Raw genomic sequence first — 25,011 nt, 5'->3', positions numbered from 1 at the left:
GAGCACTCACGCAGGGCAGGTGCAGTCAGACACCTGCTCCAGTGGAGAAAGTGGACAATACGCAAGATCATCCAGGTAACTTGGCTGAGAGAGGGGAGCAATAAGGAAGAACGAGATGGAAATACTGGGAATAAAAACACAGCCACAGACGTGAAAGCCTTTGACAGGGCCATCAGTACTCCTGACCCACCTGAGAACAAAATGACCAAGTGGTATTTATCTTGGGACTGTAGGGCTGGCTCACCAGTTAAAGTCAATCGAAGTTATTCACCACGTTAGCACAATGAAGAGGAAGGAAGTACAGGAACATCTAAACAGATGCAGAAGAAGACTTTGGGAAAATTTAATAGCCATTCATGGTAAAAACTCTCAGCAAACTAAGAATGGGGGGGGACTTCTACAACCTGACAATGAACATCTACAACAATCTTAGACCTAACATTATCCTTAATCCCTAAAATCAGGAACAAGGCAAGGACATCTGTTCACCACTTCTATCTGACACTGTACCGGAGGTTCTAGCCAGTGCAACAAGGCAGGGGAAATAAATAAAAGGCATCCAGATTGGAATGTGTGGTGGTTAATTTTAGGTGTCAGCTTGACTGGATCAAGGGATACCTACAGAGCTGGAAAAGCATTATCTTTGGCTGTATCTATGAGGCTGTTTCCAGGGGAGACTAGTGTGTGAATCAGTAAACTAAGTAGGGAAGATCTGCCTTCAGTGGGGTGGGCACCATTTTATCAGCTGGGGGCCTGGACAGAACAACAAAGCAGAGGAAATGTGAATTCTTTCTCTCTCTCCTAGAACTGAGACACTCTTCTTCTCCCACCCTTGGGCATCAGAACTCCAGGGTTTCTGGCCTTTGGACTCTAGGACTTATACCACACCTCCAGCCCCCATGTCTGGTTCTCAGGCCTTTGGCCTTGGACTGAGAGTTACACCACTGGCTTCCCTGGTGCTGAGGCTTTTGGACTTGGACTGAGCCATGCTACCGACATTCCAGAGGCTCCAGCTTGCAGGCGGCCCATGATAGGAATTTTCAGTCTCCGTGATCATGAGAGCCAATTCTCCTAATAACCCCCCTCTCATATATCTATATCTCTCTATATATCCTATTGGTTCTGTTTCTCTGCAGAATCCTGACTAACACAGAATGCAAGATAGAAAATTGCCTCTCTCTGCATATCACATAATTATCTACATAAGGAAATCCAAAGAACCTACAAATGAGGTACTAGAATTACTAAGTGAGTTAAGCAAGATCACAGGACACAAGATCAGTAATAAAAATCAAATTTCTACAGACTAGCAATGAATAAGAGACAATGTAAAAGTACCATTAAGGTAGCACCAATCAATATGAAACACTTTAAGCATAAATATTATAAAATATGTTAAATATATATACTGAAAACTAAACAAGACAGACGTAAAAAAGAAATACTGATGAAATAAAGTAAGACTTAAATAAATGGAAAGCTATACCATAAATATGTCAGTTCTGTTCAGAGTCATGTATGATTCCATGCAATCTCAATCAAAATCCCAGCAGGATTTCAGTGGAAATTGATAAGCTGATTGTAAAATTTACGTGGAAAGGCAAAGGAACTAGGATAACCAAAATAATTTTGGAAAACAACAAAGTTGGACAGAAAGATGCTCACTTCCAATAGTCCCTTGTCCTCCTGATCTCAGATGAAACTCAGTCCCCCCAAGGCCTTTGCTCCTGGTACAGGCCCTCAGTTGGGGGATGGGGCAGGCTGCCTCTTCTCCTAACACCTAAGCCACTGCTGCTACTTCTGGACCACTGGCCTTTCACCTCAATCATAAATTCTGCCTTCTTGGAGCCTCCTGCCACCAGTTCTGACAGTCCCAATGTCTAATTGAGTTTTTTACACAAACTTGTTAAGAAGTTTGGTATAGTCTGTCTTCTACCTCCAACTCTCCAGTGTCACGGCAGTCTGAATAATCATGTGGATGAGCCATTCAACTCCCAGCCTTCACTTGAACTTCTTGACTTTAGTACTCTACACTCCATTCCACACAGGGCACCCCCTAGCAAGGTGTTTGCTCATTACGGTACTAGAACAGTGAATATAGGTGAGGCTGCAAGGTCACCAGCTCACCCAAGGCCTGAGTCTGCATTCTCAGAGATAGTGTTGTTTTTCTAACACCAGCAAGATCTTTCAAATCACAGTGACCTCCTCAGGGGCTGGAAAGTCACAGACATGGGGTCCTGGGTCCCACTGAGCAAAGATGTCAAGGAGAACTCCAAGGCCTTAGTGAAGCAGGCCAAATACTCCAACCCACCAACCGGGCAGTGGGAGGCAACTTACAGGCCTCACTGCGAACACTCAAGTGGCCTCCGGAGCTGAAATATTCTCCTGGGGATTTGTCAGCTCTCTCAGGGAGTGGGGGATTGCACTGTAATTATAATTACCTATTGTCTTTTTACGTTTTTTAAATATGGAAAGAAAACGAGCCCAGGTTGAAGAGTTGATTTAGCAGTTGTCAGAATGAGATCTCAGAGTCAGCAATGCCTGCCAGTGTCCCCTCCCAGGAGGGCTGTGAAAGGCCACAGCAGACTTTAGGCAATGACCTTGAGAGCAGGCCCCAGGATGTAATGAGGTAGAAACGTGGTCATACATACTGTGGGACAGCAAGAAATACCTTGTAGCATGACTGGATGGGCCTTGTGGTGCTGCAGGGATGAATTCTTTCATCTCTGCTGGATTTGTCACTCTGGTGGGCTGCTGGGATCATTGAACTTGGACCATTTCTCCATGTGAGCTGGGGAGCCAGGCCCAGTCCTACCATGTAGACTGGGTGCATTCTCTCTCTGTGGACATCTCTGCTTGTCTGCCAGCTGGAGACCACTCATGGACGACTTAATAATAAGCACTTGATTCCAGAGGGCAATATCTCCCTCCTTTCTCCTCAGATTCAAGGTGGCTCTCTTTGCAGCCTCCAGTTCTCGCCATACTATGTTCCCTAGACACATGCTAGAGCTCCCTGCATAGTGCAAATACAATTTTACCACCAACCAAGGGTTCCTTTGACCATGATATATCTTTTCAAAAAGTTCTGGCACAGTTTCATTCAAGGGAAAGAGAAGAATTGGGTTCATTGTTCCTATATATTTTTTAAGAAGTCAATTTTGGTTTTCAGAGTTAAATGGTTGTAGGAAGAAAAAAAGGGGATAATATAAATGATTTTATCATGTCACTTTTTAAAGATCAGATGCTATACATAATAATATACTGCCATGGAAGACTGTAAGATATTTTTCTCCAAATATCTTTAAAAAAAGTAAACTAAATACTCATCTGTTCCCTGATGGTATAATAGCCAAAAATGTCAGAAAAGCAATAGAAAGCATCACATCATCATTTGTAAAGGCCTCTTCCAACCGTTCATTTCCTCCTTTGCATATGTCAGAGGGAGGACAATGAAATGGTAAAAATGGAAAACAAGAGTCAGAAAGTAACACCTTCAAAATGAAAATCTATAATCCTTTAAAATGTTCTCCGGAAAGATATTCCCCCTTGCATTGAAATTTACCTCAACAAATTAAGAGCTGAAAGGAATCTATATGTCAATAAGTCTTCCTAAAATGTCCGTAAGGCATGGGATGAAATGCATGCACAGGCAGCGCCCAGCGGGGTCACCTTCAAGGTCAGCCTCACGGCGTTGCAGTTCTCCTGCAGCGGGTTCAGCTTCAGCGTCTCCCCGAGGTTGCTGCAGCCGGTCGACTGGTGCTGCAGCTCACAGCAGACACACACCTCCACACTGTCAAACTTAATCTAGACAGAGGAACACAGACAGACCTCACCGTTAACAGGACAGTCGGCCCTCGCGGGTACGCTTGAGTGACACAATTAAGAACACATGAAAATGGCTCAGTTCAAAGCATCCTACTTCTGTTATCTTTAAGTAATGAGGCACAAACGATTTCCATTGACCCAGGCCATGAAGAACATCATCAGGAATTACTTCAAATTCCTATTTTGGAAGCAAGGAATAAAAAAAGAAAAAGTACATTCAAACAACCCTAAGCTGTAAGTTACAGAAAACTGCAGAGGGATTACAGAATGAGTTAAAAGTCAATAAATTGAAGGTCACTCATGTTGATTTATGCTGGAGACATGCCATAGCTCTGTGCCTCAGCCCATTCTCCTCCTGTGGTCAGAAATTTCCTGTCTTGCTTCAGGGCCTAGGAAACTCCTGCTCATCCATCCAGACCCGACTCTAGCTCCATACTTGAGGCTTTGTCTGGTTTCTCGCTCCCACTTCTACTGGAGACTTATTTTATCAGCTCCAATTACATCTTACAATCACAATGTTGACAATGCCCATAGGTTGCAGGTGTTCAATAAAGGCTGAATAAATAAAAACGGCTTGGAAAATTAAAAACCATGGAAAGAAAGAAATGCATTTCAAGTATTTAAAAAAGCAGCATTAGACAAAGAGAGAATGCGAACATCTCAATGACAGGGGAGAGAACAGAGTTCCCAATGCTTAAAGGGAAAGTGAATTTAAAAAAAATAGAAGTCTTTGACTCGGGGCGGCGGGGGGGAGGGGATAGGCAGTACATGGGCAACATATGTAATCTGAACTTTTGTACCCCCATAATAAGCTGGAAAAAAAAATAGAAGTCTTAGTGGTGTGGTGGTGTGCTGCCTGTAGTCCCTGCTACTTGGGAGGCTGAGGTAGGAGATTGCTAGAGCCCAGGAGTTCGAGACCAGCCTGGACAACATAGTGAGACCCCTGTCTCTAAAAATAAATAAATAAATAAATAAATCCTAGATGTAAAATTACTAAGAAAGAAAATTTGTAAAATCTATACAATTTCATTCAAAATAACATCTAACATGAAACAAATTACTTTTCTTAGACAAGGAGTTATCCTACTTTTCAATAAAGAATGATTTCTTTTACACTAGCTAACTCAAAGTGCAAATATTTTTCAGACAAATATTGGCAATTTATGACAGTAACAAATGATTTTTCATTGCACAAGGTATTGCCAAGGGTGATGCTATAAAACCTCTATGTATCAATGTCTGCCATTCCTAAATATGCAGAGCCAAGAAATGTGAAGATGTCCATCCAACGGGCTCAGCTTTCACTTTCCAAGGCTAGCTGAAGACTCAGCCCCTGCCAGGCCCTCCCCATGTCAGATGGGCTTTGTGACTAGCTTCCACCAGCGGAATATGGGTACAAGTGACAGCTTGTTCTGAACCTAGACCTCACAGGCTTCAAGCTTCCTTTCCCCAGAGCTTCTGACCTTCAGCAAAAGAGGAACAACCCGTAGGGAACTGCCAGCCCCCCAGCCTGGGCCCAGAAAGAGACCCACAGAGCACGCCTGCAGAACTGTTCTGCCCTGTGGTACACGCACACACAACATTACTAGGTAAGGCCAGATTGTTTGTGAAATACTCAAATTATACTCCCGCCAGTGGGGTATGAGAGTTCAAGCTGATCCACACCCTCACATTGCTTGGTAATGTTGGACACACTTGTGTTCATGTGGTGAGTAATCAAAGAGTATCTAATTTTGTGGGGTGGGCCTGTTGCTATCTTTGCCCATTTTCTTAACCATTCTTATTGTGAAACATAACATACATACACAAAAAGTGCACAGAGCAAACATATTCAGTTCAATGATTTATCATTAAGCAAGCACCCCTCGGACCATGGCCAGCCCCTTAGAAGGCCTTTCATGCCTCACCACCCATCATTCCTACCCTCCACTGCACTAAAAACTCACCACATTCCTTACTTTTTTGATAATCACTTCCAGGCTTCCACCTTTATACTTTTACTATTTACATTACAATTTAGTTTCACCAGTTTTTCTAACTTGATATTAATGAAAATCATATAGTATTTTTAGAATTTGTCTTCTTTCATTCACAACTATGAGATTCATCCATGTTATTGTATATAGGTGTAGTTGATTCGTGTTCACTGCTGTTAAGGTTATACTGCATAAATACGCTGCCATTTATATATCAACTCTCTTGCTAATGGACATTTGGGTTGTTGCCAATTTTTGGCAATTAAGAGTAATGCTGCCGGGCGTGGTGGCTCACACCTGTAATTCTAGCACTCTGGGAAGCTGAGGCGGGAGGATCGTTTGAGCCCAGGAGTTTGAGGTTGCTGTGAGCTAGGCTGACACCACCGCACTCTAGCCCGGGCAACAGAGTGAGACTCCGTCTCAAAAAAACAAACAAACAAAAAAATAAGAGTAATGCTGCTATGACATCCTGGATTGTCTCTTGGTGCATATGTATGCACATTTCTTTTGTGGATAAAATATCTATTAAATGGAGCTGATGCGTTCCTGAGGATCTTCAACTTTAGTAGGGAATGCATAACCATTTTCCAAAGTAGTTGTACCAATTTATATACCCAGCAGCATTGCACGAGGGTCCTCATTGCTCCACAGCCTGGCTTGTGCTTGGGAGTTTCAGTCTTTTTAACTTTAGTCAGGAAAGTACTCAAAGAGGCACTGCCCCAAAATGAGGGACTGAGTAAAGAAAAAAAGAAAAGAAATGATCTAACACGGGAAAGAGGGAATTCTAAATTAATGGGGAAAGGATGTCTTAGCATGGTAAACACACAGACTGCCTATAGGTTGACCAGTCCAGATCAAAGCAGGAGACGGAGGCTCATTGGAACTGTTTCTAGGAAGAAAATATAACTGACAGAACACCTGATGGGTAGAATCATATTCAGAGGAGATTTTCAATTCTCTTGGGGAGTTTGAGGGTAAATTAGAAACAGAGACATGGGACACTAAACAATAAAATAAAATGATTTTAACTTCAGAATAAAAGATGAATCATCCATAGTACGTGGTTTTTTGAATATGTGACTTGCAAATATCTTCTCACATTCCATAGTTTATCTTTTCATCTTCTTAACAGGGTCATATATAGAGCAAAAGTTTTAAATTTTGATGCAAGTCCAACTTACAAATTTTCACCCTTACACTTCGGGTGTTTACCTGAGAACCCTTTGCCTAGCCCTAGGTCCTAAAGATTTTCTGCTATATTTTTTCTAAAGGTTTTAGAGTTTTATTTTTACACTTAATTTTATGATCCATTTCCAGTTAATTTTTGTATAAGAAATGAACTTAGGTTGAGGTTGATTTTTCTTTCTTTCTTTTTTTTTTGCCTATTGATGTCCGACTGCTCAAACATTTGTTTAAAAAGGTTATCTTTTCTCCATTGAATTGTTTTGATCTTTGTCAAATATCAGCTGGACATATTTGTGTGGGTCTGTTTCTGTGTTCTCTCTTCTGTTCAATGGATCTGTGTCTCCATTGACCGCAAAATCTTGATTACTGTGATGATAAGCCTGGAAATTGAATGGACTGAATCCCCCCATTTTATTCTTCTTTTTCCAAATTATATCTTTGCCTTTCCATATACATTTTAGAATAAGATTGCCTATGTCTACCAAAAGCACCTTGCTGGGATTTTGATAGGAATTGCATCTAACCTGCATAGTAATTTGGGGAGAATTGACATCTTTACTATGTTGAATCTTCCAATTCATTAACATAATATATCTCTCCATTTATTTAGATTTGATTTATTTCATCATTGTTATGTAGTTTTCAGTGTACAAGTCCTATGTTTTATTAGACTTACATCCATGTATTTTTTGGGTGATTATAACTGGTACTATATTTTTAATTTCATTATCCCTATGCTCATTGCTAATATAGAGAAATACAATTGAATTTTGTGTGTTTATCTTGTATCCTGCAACCTTGCTGAACTCACTTATTAGTTCCAAGAGATATGTTTTGTTTTGTTTTTAAGATTTTTGGGATTTTCTACAAAGATACGTACGTTATCCACAAACGGGCTTAATTTTATTTCTTCCTTTCTGATTTGCATGCCTTTTATTTTCTTTTCTTCCCTTACTATAAATACTTTGGCTTGACCTTCCAGCACCATAGTCTATGTTGAATAAGCGTGGTGAGAATGAGCATGCTTGCCTTGCTCCTGACCTTAGGTGAAAGCATTCAGTCTTTTACCATTAAGTATGTTCGCTATAGTTTTTTTGTAGATGATATTTTTCAAATTGAGGAAGTTCTCTATGCCTGTTTTTCTGAGGTTTTTTTTTTAATCATGAAAGGGTGTTCAATATTGTCAAATGTTTTTTTATGCATCAATTGATATAACCATGTGATTTTTCTTCTTTAGCCTATTACTATGGTAGATTAAAATGACTGATTTTTGAATATTGAACTTGTCAGTCTTGCATTCCTGGAATAAACCCCTCTTGGTAATGATGTGTAATTCTTTTTATATATGTTGAGTTCCATTTGCTATTATGTTGTTAAGGATTTTTGCATGTATATTAATGAGAGATATTGGTCTGTAGTTTTCTTTTTTCTATACCGTCTTTGTCTGGTTTTGGTAGCATGATAATACTACTTTCATAAAAATCAACTAGGAGGCTGGGTGCAGTGGCTCATGCCTGTAATCCTAGCACTCTAGGAGGCTGAGGTGGGAGGACTGCTTGAGGCCAGGAGTTCAAGACCAGCCTGAGTGAAATTGAGACCCCGTCTCTACAAAAAACAGAAAAAATTAGTTGGGCATAGTGGCATGCACCTGTAGCCCCAGCTACTTGGGAGGCTGAGGCAGGAGGATGGCTTGAGCCCAGGAATTTAGGTTGCAGTGAGCTATGATGACACCACTGCACTCTAGCCCAGGTGACAGGGTGAGACCTATCTCAAAAAAAACCCCAAAAACCAAAAAAAAAAAAAAAAAACCAGGAAATGTTTGCTTTTCTTCCATTTTCTGAAAATGAGTGTGTAGAAATTGTTAATTCTTTAAATGTTTGGTAGACCACCTGGGCCTGGAGATTTTGTTTTTGAAAGTTTTAAAATTATGAATTCAATTTCCTTAATAGTTATAGGGCTATTCAAATTATCTGTTTCATGAATTATGATAATTTGTTTTTCAAGAAATTGATCCATTTCGTTTAAGTTGTTAAATTTATTTGTGTAGAGCTGTTGAGATTGGTCCCTTATTACCTGCTTGATGTCTGCAGATCTGTAGTATGTCCCTGTTTCATTCCAGATATTGACAATTTATATCTTCTAAGTTTCTTTTTCTTGCTATAATTATGTCAATTTTGTTGATCTTGTCAAATACCAGCTCCTTTTTTCATAGATTTTTCTCATTTGTTTTTCTGTTTTCATTTCATTGATTTTTGCTCTTAAATTTATAATTTCCTTCCATCTGCTTGCTTTGAGTTAATTTTGCTTTCCTTTGTCTTTAAAAATTTCATTTTTAATTGACAAATAATTGTATATGCTATATATTTATGCGGCACAATACAATGTTTTGATAATGTTCACACTGTGGAATGATTAAATCAAGCTAGGTAACAAATCCATCACCTCACACGTTTATCTTTTTTTGTGTGTGTGGTGAAAATATTTAAAATCTACTCTTAGCAATTCTGAAATATACAATGCATTATTATTTATTACATTCACTATTCTGTGCAATAGATCACTAAAGCTTATTCCTCCTGTCTAACTAAAATTTGGGAACCTTTGATCAATATCTCCTTTTTGGCTTCAACCATTTCCCTTTGCTGTCATGAACAGGACAGAAGTCTAGTTTTCCTGGTATAGTTTGTTCCCCCACATCTCAAAAACATGCAGGGAATTATCTCATGTGATCACATCTCCAGGCTTGCCGTTAAGACTGAAGTAGCTAACATCAGTGGCAATACAGTTTCCTCAGTGAAGGATCATCCAGGGAAAAGAGCGGGAGATGGGCTTGGCTGCAAAGCACAGTTTATCACATAAAATAACCCTTCAGTGACCCCAGGGAATAGACATCCAAATAAATCTTTTCCATCAGTTATTTCACTGAGTTTGTGATTAATTCTAAGACAAATTCTGAAACCTTCCTGATTAGTTCCCTGACCTCAACATCTGGGTGTGCAAGTGGCTGACAGATTTATTTCAAGAGTGCCCCTCAGTGTTCAGGTCATTGGGAACGACACCGCAGAGCTTTGCAAATGAAGCCACAGTAATTTTTCAAGAATCTCTTTGCAGCACTTACAAGCTAGTCTGCTCCCCTTATTTATGGTCTATCAGCCTGTCTGGGAGTAGAAAGGGCTTATGCAACAAAAAGAGAGGGATGCCCCCGCGATTCTCTTATAGAAGCACAAATGAGATGGGTATGTGACCTTCAGACACTCCCAAAAGGCGGTGTGGGAGGGCCGAGCCTGCAAGCAGAGCAGGGCAGAGCACCGTGGAGAGAGGCTGGTGAGAGTCTGAGGAGGGAATCCACAGTGGGATGCTGTGACAAAATACCATAAACTGGGTGCCTTATAAATAATAGACATTAATTTCTCAGTTCTGGAGGCTGGGAAGTCCAGGATAAAGGGGCCAGCAATTCACTCTATGGTGAGGGCCCACTCCCTGGTGCATAGATGGTTCACTGTGTCCTCACCTGGCAGAAGCAGTGAGCAAGCTCTCCGGGGTCTCTTTTATAGGACATGAACCCCATTCATGAGGGCTCCACTCTCATGACCTAATCATCTCCCAAAGGCCTCAGCTCCTAATACCACCACATTGGATGCTAGGATTTCAACACGTGGATTTTGGGGAGATACAAACATTCAGACCAAAACAATAACCCTCATCCTGGTGATGCTCCAGATACTGAATGACACTGGAAAGACCCCAGAAAGTCCAGCAATCACGCTACAACAGAGATGGACCCTGAAGACATTACGCTAAGTGAAAGAAGCCAGACACAAAAGGTCACATATTGTATGATTCCATCCAATGTCCAGAACAGGCAAATACACAGAGACAGAAAGTAGCTCAGTGGTTGTTTGGGGCTGGGGGAAAAGGGGAATGGAGGAATAAAGAGGTGATAAATGAAGGGTACGGGGTTTCTTTTTGAGACGATCAGTGTGTCCTAAAATTGACTGTGGTGATGGTTGTTAAAACCCATTGAACTGTACACCTGAAATGGGTGAGTTGTGTGGTATGTGAATTATATCTCAATAAAGGTGTTTAAAAAAAGAAATTGCCATTACATTGTGATTATTACAGATGTTTAGTTTTGAGGCTTTTAATCCCTTCCATGTTCTGCCCAAATGTTTTATATTCACAAGTGTGTCATCAACATAGAAAGTTTGAAACCAATGAAATCCGCCTTCACCACAGTCTCCCCAGCGTGACCACAAGGTCAGCACAAGAGGCGCTCTCTGGGTTGGATGAGAGTGGACCCCCTGCCTGTCCCCTCTGGCTCTTCCTTACTCCAGAGGCACTGGGGACTAGGGCATCTGTTTGTTCCTGAAGAGGCAGTAGGTCCTGTCCCCATCAGGCTTGAGGATGAAGCCAGCCTATCCCTGGGGGGGTTACCCTGGTCTGCACGACAGGCTCAGGCATGTGGAGTGGGATGTCACTGAGGGATCACCCCAGCCTCCCTGCTGGGCTTGAGGATGCCGTCGTCACTGGGATTAAACCAGCTTCCCTGCCAAGCCAGGGGCACAGCCCACCACACTGGTGCTTCCTGGCCTGCTTCTCCCCTGGGGGCCTACAGATGCCAGAATCTTTGAGAATTCAGACTCACTTTTGTGCCCTCCACAGCAGGGACGGCAAACAGAACACACATCCCACCATTTCCCCCTCTTTTGCTGGTGATAAACTCGGCTTTCACTTTTTCTCCAAAGTCCAGATGTAGCCTCAGAATCCTACTCAACACATGTTCTCAACACTTACTGCCAGACAAGGGGAGCTGGCACACAAAGTGAAACCTACTTGCCACCCCTGGCTACCTATAAGTAGTTACTGCCAAAAATAGAACAAAATAAAATGCTTTTGACCAAACGTATGTAAGGATGTCCTAAAATGTTGATGCTTATTATTACAAAAGGGAATTAGTTTAGTCTTTGAACATGCATGGTTTACTCTGAAAGGATTAAGAAATGTTGGTGTGTAAGGAGGCTCTGCAGGCTCTCAAGTCTCTGCCCAGCAGGTGGGGAAGCAAATCTCTCCTTTGGCTCCTGCAGCAAGTCACAGCCAAGGTTTAGGGGAGGCACCAGCATACTACAGATGTCAGATTCCTCAGTAGATGGAACTCACATAAACCCCTGGTGGGAGTGAAAATTAAATACAAATAATTTTGGAAAATAGTTTGGCAGTATCTATAAAAGCTAAACATGTGTACCCTGTAACCCAGAAACTTCATTTCCAGGCATAAGCAACAGATGGATGTTCATCAGAAGCAATGCACTGGAATATCCATGCCGGCGCCATCCACGATAGCCTGGCACTGGAGATACCCAGTGTCTAGCAAAAGAAGAATGGGCGAACAGACAGTGATGGAGTCACACGACGGAAAACAGGAAACTAGAGCTACTCGCAATGATACGAATACATCTAACAAATATGTTGAATGAAAGGAGCAAGAAACAAAAAGGTATATGATTCTACTTATATGAAGTTGAAAGCTAGGAAGAAGTCTTCTGTTCCGTGAGAAGTTGGGACACTGGGTGCCCGTGGGGAGGGTGAGTGACTGGGAGAAGGAATGACAGGGTCCTGGGGATGCGGCGTGTTTTGTTTCTGGCTCTAGGTGCTGGTTCCATGGATTTGTTCACTTGTGAAAAGTCACTAGCGCCGTACTTTCATATGTGTGCCTTCTCTCTGGATACGTCTGAGCTAATGTGCAGGAATTATTTAAAAATTAAATCAATAAATACCGTGGGGGACAGTCTATTGCTTAAGATTGAATGGACCTCAGGGCCTGCCTTGGTTTCTCCCACAGAAAGCAGGACCTGGCCATGAGAAGACCTTCAATGAATGGTGGGAAACACAAAAGAAAGTTGTATTTTGATTTTGGTTCCTCACACACTGGTTCCTCTACCTGGAATGTGACTGTCGCACACTGTTGCTATTACCAGAGGGGAAGAAAACAGGGAAAGGATGGGCTTCTGCCAAAACCCAGCCCAAGCATCTTCCTCTGCCTTCCCAAGAGGGACTGAGTGTCCCTCCACATGAGTGTCCCTCTCCCGGTGCACTGGTCCTCCTGCAGGGCCACTCTACCCTGCTGTCACCTATCAGGGTACAGACTGCCCATCACAATGGCCTGGCACAGGGTGGCTGCTCACAACTGACCCTGAAATGAATGGATAGATGAGGAGTTATGATACTAAAAAGCGGATGCAAAAGTGTCATTTGGCTTAATTCAATTGAACTTTAAGACCTCAAGAAGGTTTTGTACTAAGTTTTTTCTTTTTTGTTTTTTTTAATGATGCTTTCACATCCTGGGGCCTCACTAATCCTGGAGAGACTGCCCCTCCCAGGGTGAGTGAATTCCTACAGAGGAACAACTTGCCTGCAAGCCCACTTTTCACATGCAAAGAAGCCAATCCACAGCCCATACCCCAACCAACTAAGCCAATATATCCCCTGCTCTGATTCACCCCAGGGCCAGGTACTGGACAACTAGGAACCACCCCTATAGCCCACAGCTCACCAAACTTACTTATTCAAACTAGCTAATCCTAAGCTTTGCTCAAACACGTCTACCCATTTTCCTCCACAAAAACACATAATAAATGCTCCGGCCCATGCTTTCCCCCAGCTCCCTCTGCCTCCTGACCAACCCGGTGCTTCTTTCTCCGTGTGGCCCTGCATGGTGTGGCATAAGCCCCCTCACCTTGGGAACTGTGAATAGTAAACTCTTCCTTTCAAAGCGGCGGTCTCTGTGTTGGTCATGCTACCACACCTGATCACAACAAATCCTGGGTACCTTTTAAAATAGGCTTGCAACTTAAAGCATGATAAATCCTTCTCTAACCGTTGGTTACCCCAATTCATCTCTTTTCTAAGTACATTTTCAATAGATAACTGTGCTTCTAATGTATTGATGAATGTCCTCGAGTGCACTCCATGGGTGTGGACTATGCAGGTACCAAGTATTCCTCCTAACACCTAGGACACATGGTATCAGATAATATAATAGAAGAGGCTCTTGCCTAAAATATGCAGTTATTCAAATTACTACATAATGATGGGAAGAGTAAAAATCAAAATATTTCTTCACTCTTTCACTTAGCAGATTTCTGCATTTTTAGTACTGCTATAAATGAGGGAGGCTTCATTCATTCTATAGTAAAATGACAAAATATCTGCAGCCACTCCACGGCGAAGCTAATGGAGAGTCACGGTGTATTGTGAGGACAGCTGTGACGTGCTGCAGAGGGCACCGACCCCCTCTCAGACCCCTCTCATGTCTGCCCAGGAAGTACCAGCCAGGGTGGCTGCGGGATGGGCAGCCGGCTCAGGAACCTCCACATTATGGGAAGGCCACTCATCAGCCACTGTCAGGCTGTTACCCAGAGTTCCTCCCTGGCCTGGGCTGGGGATCTGGGCAGCCCGGGAGCTGAGGGGGCAGTCCACAGATGCCTGCTGGCCTGGGCTGTGAGGCTGTTCCACAAGCCCCTCTGTGGACCTCAGATGTACATCTCACTTCACCTCGGAATTCTTTAGTACAAATCTGTTCTGAGAAAATGGGGAAATGAAGCTTTGACTCAGTCAAGATGAGAGACAGTAGACCAGGGGAGCTGCACTTCAGGCCAGCGGCCTGGCTGTCAGCCCAACTTCTAGTGCTCATCTGAAGCTGCAGGCGGGGCAGCCCCGCTGGGGCTCAGGGGTCTGCATGGGCCGCACTCCAGCACCCCCAGGAGCTCCAGAGGCTCGGCTGCCCCAAGGCCGGCAGCCAGTTTTCATCCAGCACATGTGGATTCAGAGAAGCCAGGAGCATAAAATTTCCTACAGGCCTGTTCTTCTGATGCCTTTCACGCTCATTAGAATTTAAATGTCTACCTTTAAACTGACATATTTTTTGTCCTTGCTTTGCTTTCATTATGACATTTTATGCTGTCAAAGAAGCCTGGCCATTAGGACGGATCAATTGTTTCCGAATTTCACTTTTCATGCAATTAAAGCACATTAGCACACAGGCACCTGGTATAGGAAATGCATTCATGTTGCTGATGGAGGCAAAGAGCTGCACCATCCTGCTTTTTTAATTTTTATTTTTTTAGAGACATGGTCTCACTGCCACCCAGGCTGGAGTGTGGTGGTGGATCATAGCTCACTGCAGCCTCCAACTCCTGGGCTCAAGAGGATAGCGGGAAACAAACTATCTATCTATCATCTATCTATCTTTACCTCTATATTTTAAGGGAATTTGAGATTCCTTAAAAATCCCAAATCTGATGAGAATCTAGGGTTTTGTATTGTGTGTGCATGTGTGTATAAAACATTTAAGGAAAAAGTTATCTAATTCTAGAAAGTAGAGCTTTGATGATAGCTTTTACTCTATAAATCATACAATTAAGCCGTATGATTTCCCATGGCTTTCTAGGGGAAAAAAAAATACCTTCTTTGCATTTCTGTCATCAGATATTTCACCTTTATTTTGGTCTTTGTTTCATTGTATTCTGTTTGCTAATTCATCCATTGCTCTGTAACAGATGCTCAAATTATTTGTGAGACAGTAAATGTGAGTCCCAGGCTTTTAGTTTCTCATTTCCCGTGTGCCATCCTGATGCGTGCGCGCAGGAGCGGGGCGGGGAGGAGGGAGGATGAGAATCAATCTAAGCAGCGTGGGATGCGGTGCCAACAGGACGCCTGCCAGGGAAGCAGTCGTCACGTGAGAGCACCAAGCCAGAATCGCAAGTTCTGTCTCAAGGCTTATCTTCACAGGACATGGCAACAACTTCTGCAGTCCTGGGAATTTTTACACCTTTTTATGCAAATGACACTTTCAAGGACAGCCTAGGTTGGTAAGTCAGGGATGTTCACACAAGCCTCCCTCTTGAACAGGAAAACAAGACTGCTATTCTTGAAACGCTCTACCGAGATTCCTCCTTGACACAGAGATGCCTCCCTCCCTGCTGCACCTTCATCTCCTTCTGAGACTCTTGTTAATCATGTAGACTTGTACTTTCAGGCCCAGCTCTGACATTTCATCAATTAGCACTACTTTGCTGGCGGAAATGGAGAAAGGGCTGAAGGGAACTATGCCAGTTAACAGGAAAATAAGGAGCACTTGGCACTTTTCTTCCACAGAAACCTAAGAAAGACTGTTTGCAGCCCCAGTGTTTGGAATAACAAAAAATTGGAAGGAACCTAAATGAAGTTCTGTAGTCAGATTAACTTGGGAAGTAGTGTTTTAGAAAAATTAAATGGGGCTGTCTCCTGCATGACTTCTCTGCCTTGTCATGTTCTAGTGTGTAGCTGTCACCCTCCAAGAAGAGAAGTGAGCACGCTGAGTTGACCATGTCCTCTTCGTCCTCCTTATTGTAAAAGAACATCCATTCCCATCTCCCGTCACTAATGCTGTGAGAGGTGCAGAGTGAGGCCCTCCCGAGGCCCCAGGTGGAGAGGGGCCCCCGCAGGGCCGCGGGCTCCCCCTGGCTCAGCCCCACCGGGAATTATTCTACTCACAGACAGATGCCTGCCAGCTGGCACTGTTCCTAGAATGTAACAGAAATATAAACCAATAAAGAATAACATTTCTGTGAATTTAAAATTTTGTTCTGGTCTCTAACATAATAGCCCATGATGCAGTCTCATGACTTTCAGAGATTCTACATGAAAACACTACTCACAGCAGTGTTGTGTGTTTCTAGGTAAAACCGAAAACACAAACACAGCACTAGACACCTAGTGGGCCCTTAACAACTCCCTATCTGTTGATCAGTTTCAGTGAGGTGAACATATAAAATAAAGAAGCTGGACAGGGTTGCTGACTGGTCATGTATGGGCCAATGGACAGTGATTTTTAATTTTACTTTCTTCTTTTCTTGGGGGGAAGATCACATAGTGTTTGAGGGGAAAGTTGTGAACTTCACATAAAAATCTCAATTTCTAGCTTCTCTTGAAAGGTTTTGAGTTCCAAGCTCACTGGGTCTTGGGTGGGAGTTGCTTCCCCGAGACGAGGCTTCCGGGCTGGAGCGAGTTGTGCCTGGCTTGGCCTCGGCGGCTCGTGGGGCTCCGCTTCCTCCTCTCTGTGAGCTGAGCTACCTGCTCCTTCAGCTTTCCATCCTCCACATGGGGACACCTCTCTCACTATCACTTCATCACTTCCGTCCTGTGAGTTTGCTCCTTTTGTGATCCTTTACAGACATGCTACAGGCAGTCCAGGGAGGCAGACACAAACGTACGGGTTGAACCAGCTACGTGTAACTGGGTGTCGGTTGAGCCACCAATACCACCTAAAAATGAGCTGTAAACCTAAGAAACAGTTTCAATCATTATTTTTCCCTTCACAGATCACACTTCACGCAGACATTAAAGCCCTGCTAAATACAACGTGGGCCCAGCAGGCCTGGCTGCTGTGGTGCCCCTTGCCAGGGGGAGGGGACGCAGAGATCACCAGAGAGGCTTGTCCTGGAGCCCCCTGGGCCTCTGGCCCCTCCCTAGTCCCTGCAGCCAGTGGGGGGGCCTCATCTCTGCACCCCGCAGATGTCCGGGCAGAAGGCAGGCAGGCGATCTCTGGAGAGGCTGCAGCAGACGCGGACTGAGAAGCCCTAAAGAGGAGCAAGGGAAGACTTGAAGCTTGCCCACCCCAGCTCCCTCCCTGCTCTGTCCCCGGAGCCACATACTCAGAAGACAGGAGGACTCTAGCCCAGGAGAAAAACACCTACACACACTGACATTTGGGGGGCTCCCAAGGAAAGCTAGAAGACAACATCCGAGCCCACACCACCGGGATAGACGATGGTGAACCTTCAAGTTCTTCTTACGTTTCAGTGAGCAACCGTGGGAAGCAGGCAGTGAATCATTTTCACCCGCCGCTGACCTGGGTCTGTCCACCAGGATGACAAAAACATCATCTTACAGGTAGCTGGAGCTCTGGAGACACGACAAAAAGGCTCACAAAGTGCCCCAGCCATGAGATCGCAGATGAAAAACCACCAGAGGGCAGCACATTGCTCTGGCCCCCAGGCAGGTGCAAAGTCCAGTGGAGAGGAGTAGGCTGGACTACCTGGTGAGGAAGGCCAGGAAACCTGGCTCGCAGCCAGTTCTGGGCATCAATGGCCCTGCACTGCAACCCCACCCACAGGGTCCTGCTAGGAGACCTCCTTTCTGTTCAAACTCTCCAGGTTAGCCTCAAGGCTTTGTCCCGGCTACTTCCACTTCCTCATTGTCAGGCCTCAGCTCCAGTGCCAGGAGCACAGATAAGCCACCTGCGCCACACCTGTCTGCTTCTTTGCTCATGGCACTTGCTGGTGTCTGAAACTGTCTCCTAAGGTGCTCTTCTGTAACGGATCTCTCAGCACCTGAACTGCACACAAGGAGGGAGCGAAGCCAGGACTTGTCTGTCTTGTCACTGATGTGTCCCTCATACTTAGAACACACCAGACATGGGGCTCTCCCTCTGTAAAAATGTATTAATTCAATGAATCTAAGAATAAATGAATGCACATAGGAGACAGATAAACATTTATATGGAATCACTACTGGCTTACTTTAAACATATCAATTTTTATTTTTCTGGGAATGTTTTCTTTACTAGGAAACTTCAGGGTTTGGAATCAACTTTCAAATCGCTGCTTTTGCAGTGAAATCTCTTTATCCATGAATATGGCAAATGCACATGAAGAATTAAAACAGTTATGTTCCTAACAAAGGGAAAAATTCTGTGTCATCTTGACAAAGTACAAATAGCAGTCAAATGCTAAATTTCTCATGAAACCAAGAGAGATCCATTATTAGTACAATAAAAGCCACACCTTTGGGCAACAATGAAACTGGGATGGAGGCAACAGCACACAGAACTTTGGAGCCAGCCGTGTCCAACAGCCCCAGCCTGAGGCTGTGTCCTCGCCATTTATTATTCATCACGATGAAGCTAAATCAGAGTTGCCCTGGTTACTGTGGGGCTCTTCGGAGCGATGTAGCCACATAATTGGCGTTGGCTTGGTTACTGATGCTTTCAATTCCGAGATTAGAGTGCTGGTAATAAATGTGGCTGAAAGTCTAAAGAAGAAATCCTAACAGGCTTTGGGGGAGAATGAGACAGCCACAAAAATAAGGTCCTCCTCCCAAACGTACCACTGTGTGTCTTAACCTGTGTTTCAGAAAGACCCAAAGACAATAAATAAAACAACAGGCTCATGAAAATAATATGCTCATGACTTTAAAAAATTATTCAAAGCCCAACTAGATAACAAATATGCAAAAAACATAAAAACTGCCAAATAACTATATCCTCAAATATCACCAGTCTCAGACAGTTGTGGGGGTGCGGCCTCAAGGCCACATGTGGTCCTCCAGATCCCCAAGTGCAGCCCCTTGACCGAATCTAAATGTCATAGAACAAATCCCTTTATAAAAGGATTTGGATTCAGTCAAAAGGCCACACTCAAGGATCCAGAAGGCCACATGTGGCCCAGAGGCTGCAGGTTCCCCACCCATGGATGGTTCCTATAGTCTTTACACCATTATGGAACATTAAAGAAATAAATGAAGCTTCTCAGTTTTCCAAAAGCACAAAAGTAATGACTGATCCTGTTTACAGGCTTTGATATTTTACTTTATTGTATTTTATTTTATTTATTTGAGATAAAGTCTTGCTCTGTCACCCAGGCTAGAGTGCCATGGCATCAGCCTAGCTCACAGCAACCTCAAATTCCTGGGCTCAAGCAATCCTCTTGCCCCAGCTTCCTGAGTAGCTGGGACTACAGGCATGCGCCATCACACCTGACTCATTTTTCTATTTTTAGTAGATACAGGGTCTCACTCTTGCTCAGGCTGATCTCAAACTCCTGACCTCAAGTGATCCTCCTGTGTTGGCCTCCCAGAGTGCTAGGAGTACAGGCATGAGCCACCACTCCCAGCCTGTGATATTTTATATACTCCCTCTTTTTCTCTTTCTTGCCGTAAGATATTTGTGTGGATATCATACATTGTCTTTTCATCTTGCTCTTCCTTAACATGATAGTTCTGGCTATACCTTAGCTTTTCTTTGCTATTATGAGGAAAGTCTCTAAGCATGTGAAAATTAAACACACTTCTAAATAATCCATGGATCAAAGAGAAAATCTCAAAGAAAATTTTTAAAAAATTGAGAGAACTGAATGAAAACAAAAACATAACATGTCAAAATATGTGGGACGCAGCTAATGCAATACTGAAAGGGAAATTCATAGCATTAGATGCTTATATAAGTATAATAACAAGGAAAGGCCTCAACTCAATAGCCTAATTCCTACCTCAAGAAACTAGATAAAGAAGAGAAAAATCAACCCAAAGCAAACAAAAGAAAGGAAATCATAAAGATACAAGAAGAAACCAATGAAATGGAAAACAGAAAAACAACTGAGATGAAAAAATGTAAAAAAAAAAAAAAGCAGGTACTTTGATAAGATCAACAAAATTGACAGAACTGTAGCAAGAAAAAAGCCAAAAGACACAAATTGCCAATATCTGGAATGAAACAGGGATGTTACTACAGATTCTGCAGACATCAAAAGGGCAATAAGGGAATAATATGAATAACTCACCACAAATAAATTTTATAACTTAGATGAAATGTATCAATTCCTTGAAAAACACAAACTACCATAATCCATGTAATATGAAACAGATAATTTGAATACCCTTGTAACTATTAAGGAAATTGAATTCATAATTTTAAAACTTCCAAAACCAAAATCTTCAAGCCTAGATAGTTTCACTGGAGAATTCTACCAAATGCCTAAAGAATGATTAATATCAATGCTACACAATCTTTCCCAGAAACAAGGATGAAAATTTTCTCAACACATTTTATGAAGTTAGTATTATCCTGATACCAAAACCAGACAAAGACAGTGGAAGAAAAAAAGAAAAGAGAAGAGAAGAGAAAGAAAGAAAACAACAAACCAGTATCTCTTGTGAACTTAGTTGCAAATTATCCACAGCAAAGCATGTGCAAACCAAATCTAAAATGCATAACAATGATTATATACCATGACCAGGTGATTTATTCTAGGTATGTAAAACTGGCTAGCATTTGAATATCAATCAATGTAATCTACCATATCAACAAGTGAAAGAGGAAAAATTCCATGATCATATCAACTGATGAGGAAAAAGCCCTTGATAAAAGGAAATGTGTTTTGCCCATTTCCTAATTGTTGTCTTTGTTTTTTACTATTGAATTCTGAAGGTTTTTTTTTTTTTTTTTTTTTTTTGAGACAGAGTCTCACTCTGTTGCCCAGGCTAGAGTGAGTGCCGTGGCGTTAGCCTAGCTCACAGCAACCTCAAACTCCTGAGCTCAAGCGATCCTCCTGTCTCAGCCTCCCGAGTAGCTGGGACTACAGGCATGTACCACCATGCCCGGCTAATTTTTTCTATATATATTTTTAGCTGTCCATATAATTTTTTTCTATTTTTTAGTAGAGATGGGGTCTCGCTCTTGCTCAGGCTGGTCTCGAACTCCTGAGCTCAAACGATCCGCCCACCTCGGCCTCCCAGAGTGCTAGGATTACAGGCGTGAGCCACCGCGCCCGGCCTTTGAAGGTTTTTTATATATTTTAGATAATAGTCCTTTGGCAGATACACGGCTCACCAATATTTTCTCCCAGTCTGTAGCTTGACTTTTCAAACTCCTCAGGTGGACTTTCAGGGAACATAAGTTTTTAATTTTGATGAGGTCCAATTTCTCAACTTTTTCCTTTTTAGATGGTGATCTTGGTATCAAGCCTAAGAACTCTTTGCCTAACTCTAGATCCTAATGATTTTTCTCCTGTTTTTTTTTTCTAAAAGCTTTATAGTTTCACATTTTATGTTTAAGTCTCATTAAGTCAATTTTTGTATAAGGTATAGGTTTAGGTTGAAGTTCATTATTTTGCCCGTGATTGTCTGATAAGCACATGAAAAGATGCTCGGAATCATTAGTGACCAGAGAAATGCAAATTAAAACCATAAAAAGATATTACTTTTTCACTTACTAGAATAGCTAGGATCAAAAAGTCAGATAACAAATGTTGGCAAGGATGTGGAGAAATTGGAATCCTGGTGTATTGCTGGTGGGAATGTAAAATGGTTCAGACACTCTGGAAAATAGTCTGGTAGTTCCTCAAATGATCAAACTATAGATACCAAGTGAACTAGCAATTCTATTCTGAGGTATATACCCAAAAGAAATGAAAACACATGTCCACACAAAAACTTGTACATAAATGTTTATAGCAACATTGTTCATAATAGCCCAAAGTTGGGAACAACCCCAATGTCCATGGATGGATGAACTGATAAACAAAATGTGGTATATCTATACCATGGAACGTTATTCATACAGAAAAAGGAATGAAGTACTGATACACACTACAATATTATGAACCTTGAAAACATTATGCTAAGTGAAAGAAGCCATCACAAAGACCACATACTATATAATTCCATCCTTATGAAAGCTGAGACTAGGGGAATTTATACAGACAGAAAGTAGAGTAGTGGTAGCCTTGGGCTGGGGCAAGGGAAGGACAGTGATAGCTAAAGCGACAGGGTTTCCTTTTGAGGTGAAATTGACTATGATGACATTTGCATATATCTGTGAAGATGCTACAAACCATTGAATTGTACACTCTAAATGTGAGGGTTGTGTGGTATGTGACTTATATCTCAATAAAGAGATATATAATTTTTTGTTTTAAAACAATCTGATAATTGAATAAGCCACTGTCTCAAGCCAGTACAAGGCCGCTCCAGCACACGCCTACTTCAGATCTTTATGCCACACAAAGGGAGGAAATAGTCTCCCCAACAAAATCATAATCCCTTCCACATCTCTTAGGCAGAGTTGAAAAAAAGGTTATGGTGGAAATTATATAAACCAAGCACATCATGCCTTCTTCCCTGGCTACCAAATGCTTGGTGTTTTTGTTTCGTTTTATTTTGTTCTTTTTAATCACTTGTTCCCCTGGGTTGTATGCAAAGTCCTTTGCTAATTACCTTTAGGAAAAGCGGCTGCACTCCAGCCTTCGTCTACCAGAAATCACACATCACACTCGATGCATACACCAGGGAGAGGCTGCGATCAAGCTGACCAACCAGAAACATGAACAGACAAGAAAGAAGAAGGCAGCAATCTGCTTTCCATCAAAAGCCTTGGCTAGGTGTCAGATCCCCCAGAGCCACCCCTCTTTTGTTCTGGGGGACACAGGTACATACCAGAAAGTCTGGGCAGAGACTAGAGAGACATCTGATTAGTGTACAGATCACAGGCACAGCCGGATCTGGGACAGCTAGGCTTTCAAGGATGCACAACTGACAGGGATATATCACACTGTCCCTGCAGTGTGGCGAATCCAATTAAAAAGGAGTTACGGTCAGAAAAACACTGGTATCGTCATGGGTAAGCAAAACAGAAGTCGTGTTATTGTTTACTTACAGGGAAAAATACTTTTCCCACTTACATGCTTGATGTAGCCAGAAAGGAAGAGCCCACATTTCTTACAAAACTGCACACTAAATTCACATCTCTTTGTTGCCACATGTAACCTTTGGTTTAGGTTCTTAAAATTCTTCTCCATACAGGAGTTTCTCCCATGTATTCACAGATTGACTTTGACCAAAGGTAAACAACATACATTCTTTACCTCCTCTGTGATGCTTCTCATGCCCTCCTTCTCTTTTAATTGTTGGTATAATTCTAAAGTTAAAGTCCTTTGTGCTATGTTTGAATGTATTTCCCACAAAGCATGTGTTGCAAACCTACTCCCCAGGGCAGACAGTGTTGCAAGGCGGGGCCTAACGGAGGTGCTCGGGTCATGAGGGCTGCACCCTCACAAATGGATTAATACTGATCATGACAGGTCTTGAGGTTGCAAGTTTGATCTCTTGCTACCTCTAGCCCTCTCTCGCCCTCTGCCTTCCGCCATGGGATGATGCTGCAAAGAGGCCCTCGCCAGATGCTAGCCCCTCGATCTTGAACTTCCTAGCCTCTAGAACCATAAGAAATAAATTTCTGTTCCTTGTGAATTGCCCAGTCTGTCGTACTCTGTTATAGCAGCATACAACAGTCTAAGACAGACTATAAAAGCAAAATGTAATGATTTGCCAGTGGCTAACAGCACAGGTTGGAATCCAATGCCAGCACCTGCTATTAACAGCTGTGTGTCTCTGGAAGAGTTATCTAATGCCCAAGGTCTCAGATTCCCTACCTGTAAATTGGGGATAAAATAGAGTCTGTCTCCTAGTGATAGCTGTCAGGAGTAAATGAACAACTACATACAACATGCTCAGAGCAATGCCTTGAACACAGTAAGTGCTCAATAAAGTTAGTGATCATCTTCACAATCACACAGCAGTTAGTATTAGTTTTGCATAAAAATATTAAAGAGCACATTCAAGCTTATGTCTGAACATATATTAAAATGGCTTAAATATATGCCTTTTATGTAATTTTCTACCTAAATTTCTAGTTTCTGTGACAATACTAAGTAGGAAAAATATTTTAATTCATTCCATACTACAGTGATGGAGATTTTGTTTTCCTTACAATAAAATCAGTATCTGACTATATCCAAATTTAGCAAAAAGGACAAAAATGTGTGTTCACTGAGGTCATGTCTATGATAAAAAAACAGTGGAAATAGTCTAATCACTTCTCAGCATGGGTAAAGTACACTCTGCTGCTTTTATTTTATTTTTTTTTTTTGAGACAGAGTCTCACTTTGTTGCCCAGGCTAGAGTGAGTGCCGTGGCATCTGCCTAGCTCACAGCAACCTCAAACTCCTGAGCTCAAGGGATCCTCCTGTCTCAGCCTCCCGAGTAGTTGGGACTACAGGCATGCACCACCATGCCCGGCTAATTTTTTCTATATATATATTTTTAGCTGTCCATATAATTTCTTTCTATTTTTAGTAGAGATGGGGTCTCGCTCTTGCTCAGGCTGGTCTCGAACTCCTGAGCTCAAACAATCCGCCCACCTCGGCCTCCCAGAGAG

At 42.4% G+C, this 25,011-nt stretch overlaps 1 protein-coding gene across 2 annotated transcripts in view; it reads right to left on the bottom strand.

Annotated features, from left to right (window-relative positions):
- The window catches only part of ENTREP2 (endosomal transmembrane epsin interactor 2), a 334,397-nt gene that overhangs the window by 50,005 nt on the left and 259,381 nt on the right, over positions 1–25,011 (bottom strand). Inside the window, exon 4 of one of the 2 annotated variants that reach the window (XM_069465806.1) lies at positions 3,670–3,804. The exons of the other annotated variant lie outside the window; for it this stretch is intronic. Coding sequence (XP_069321907.1) covers positions 3,670–3,804 — 135 coding nt within the window. The remainder of the gene's footprint in view (positions 1–3,669; positions 3,805–25,011) is intronic. 2 annotated transcript variants of the gene reach the window in all.

This window comes from Eulemur rufifrons, chromosome 3, assembly GCF_041146395.1.
Source record: "Eulemur rufifrons isolate Redbay chromosome 3, OSU_ERuf_1, whole genome shotgun sequence".
Taxonomy (NCBI): Eukaryota; Metazoa; Chordata; class Mammalia; order Primates; family Lemuridae; genus Eulemur; species Eulemur rufifrons.
This window is presented reverse-complemented; position numbering and strand designations above follow the sequence as displayed.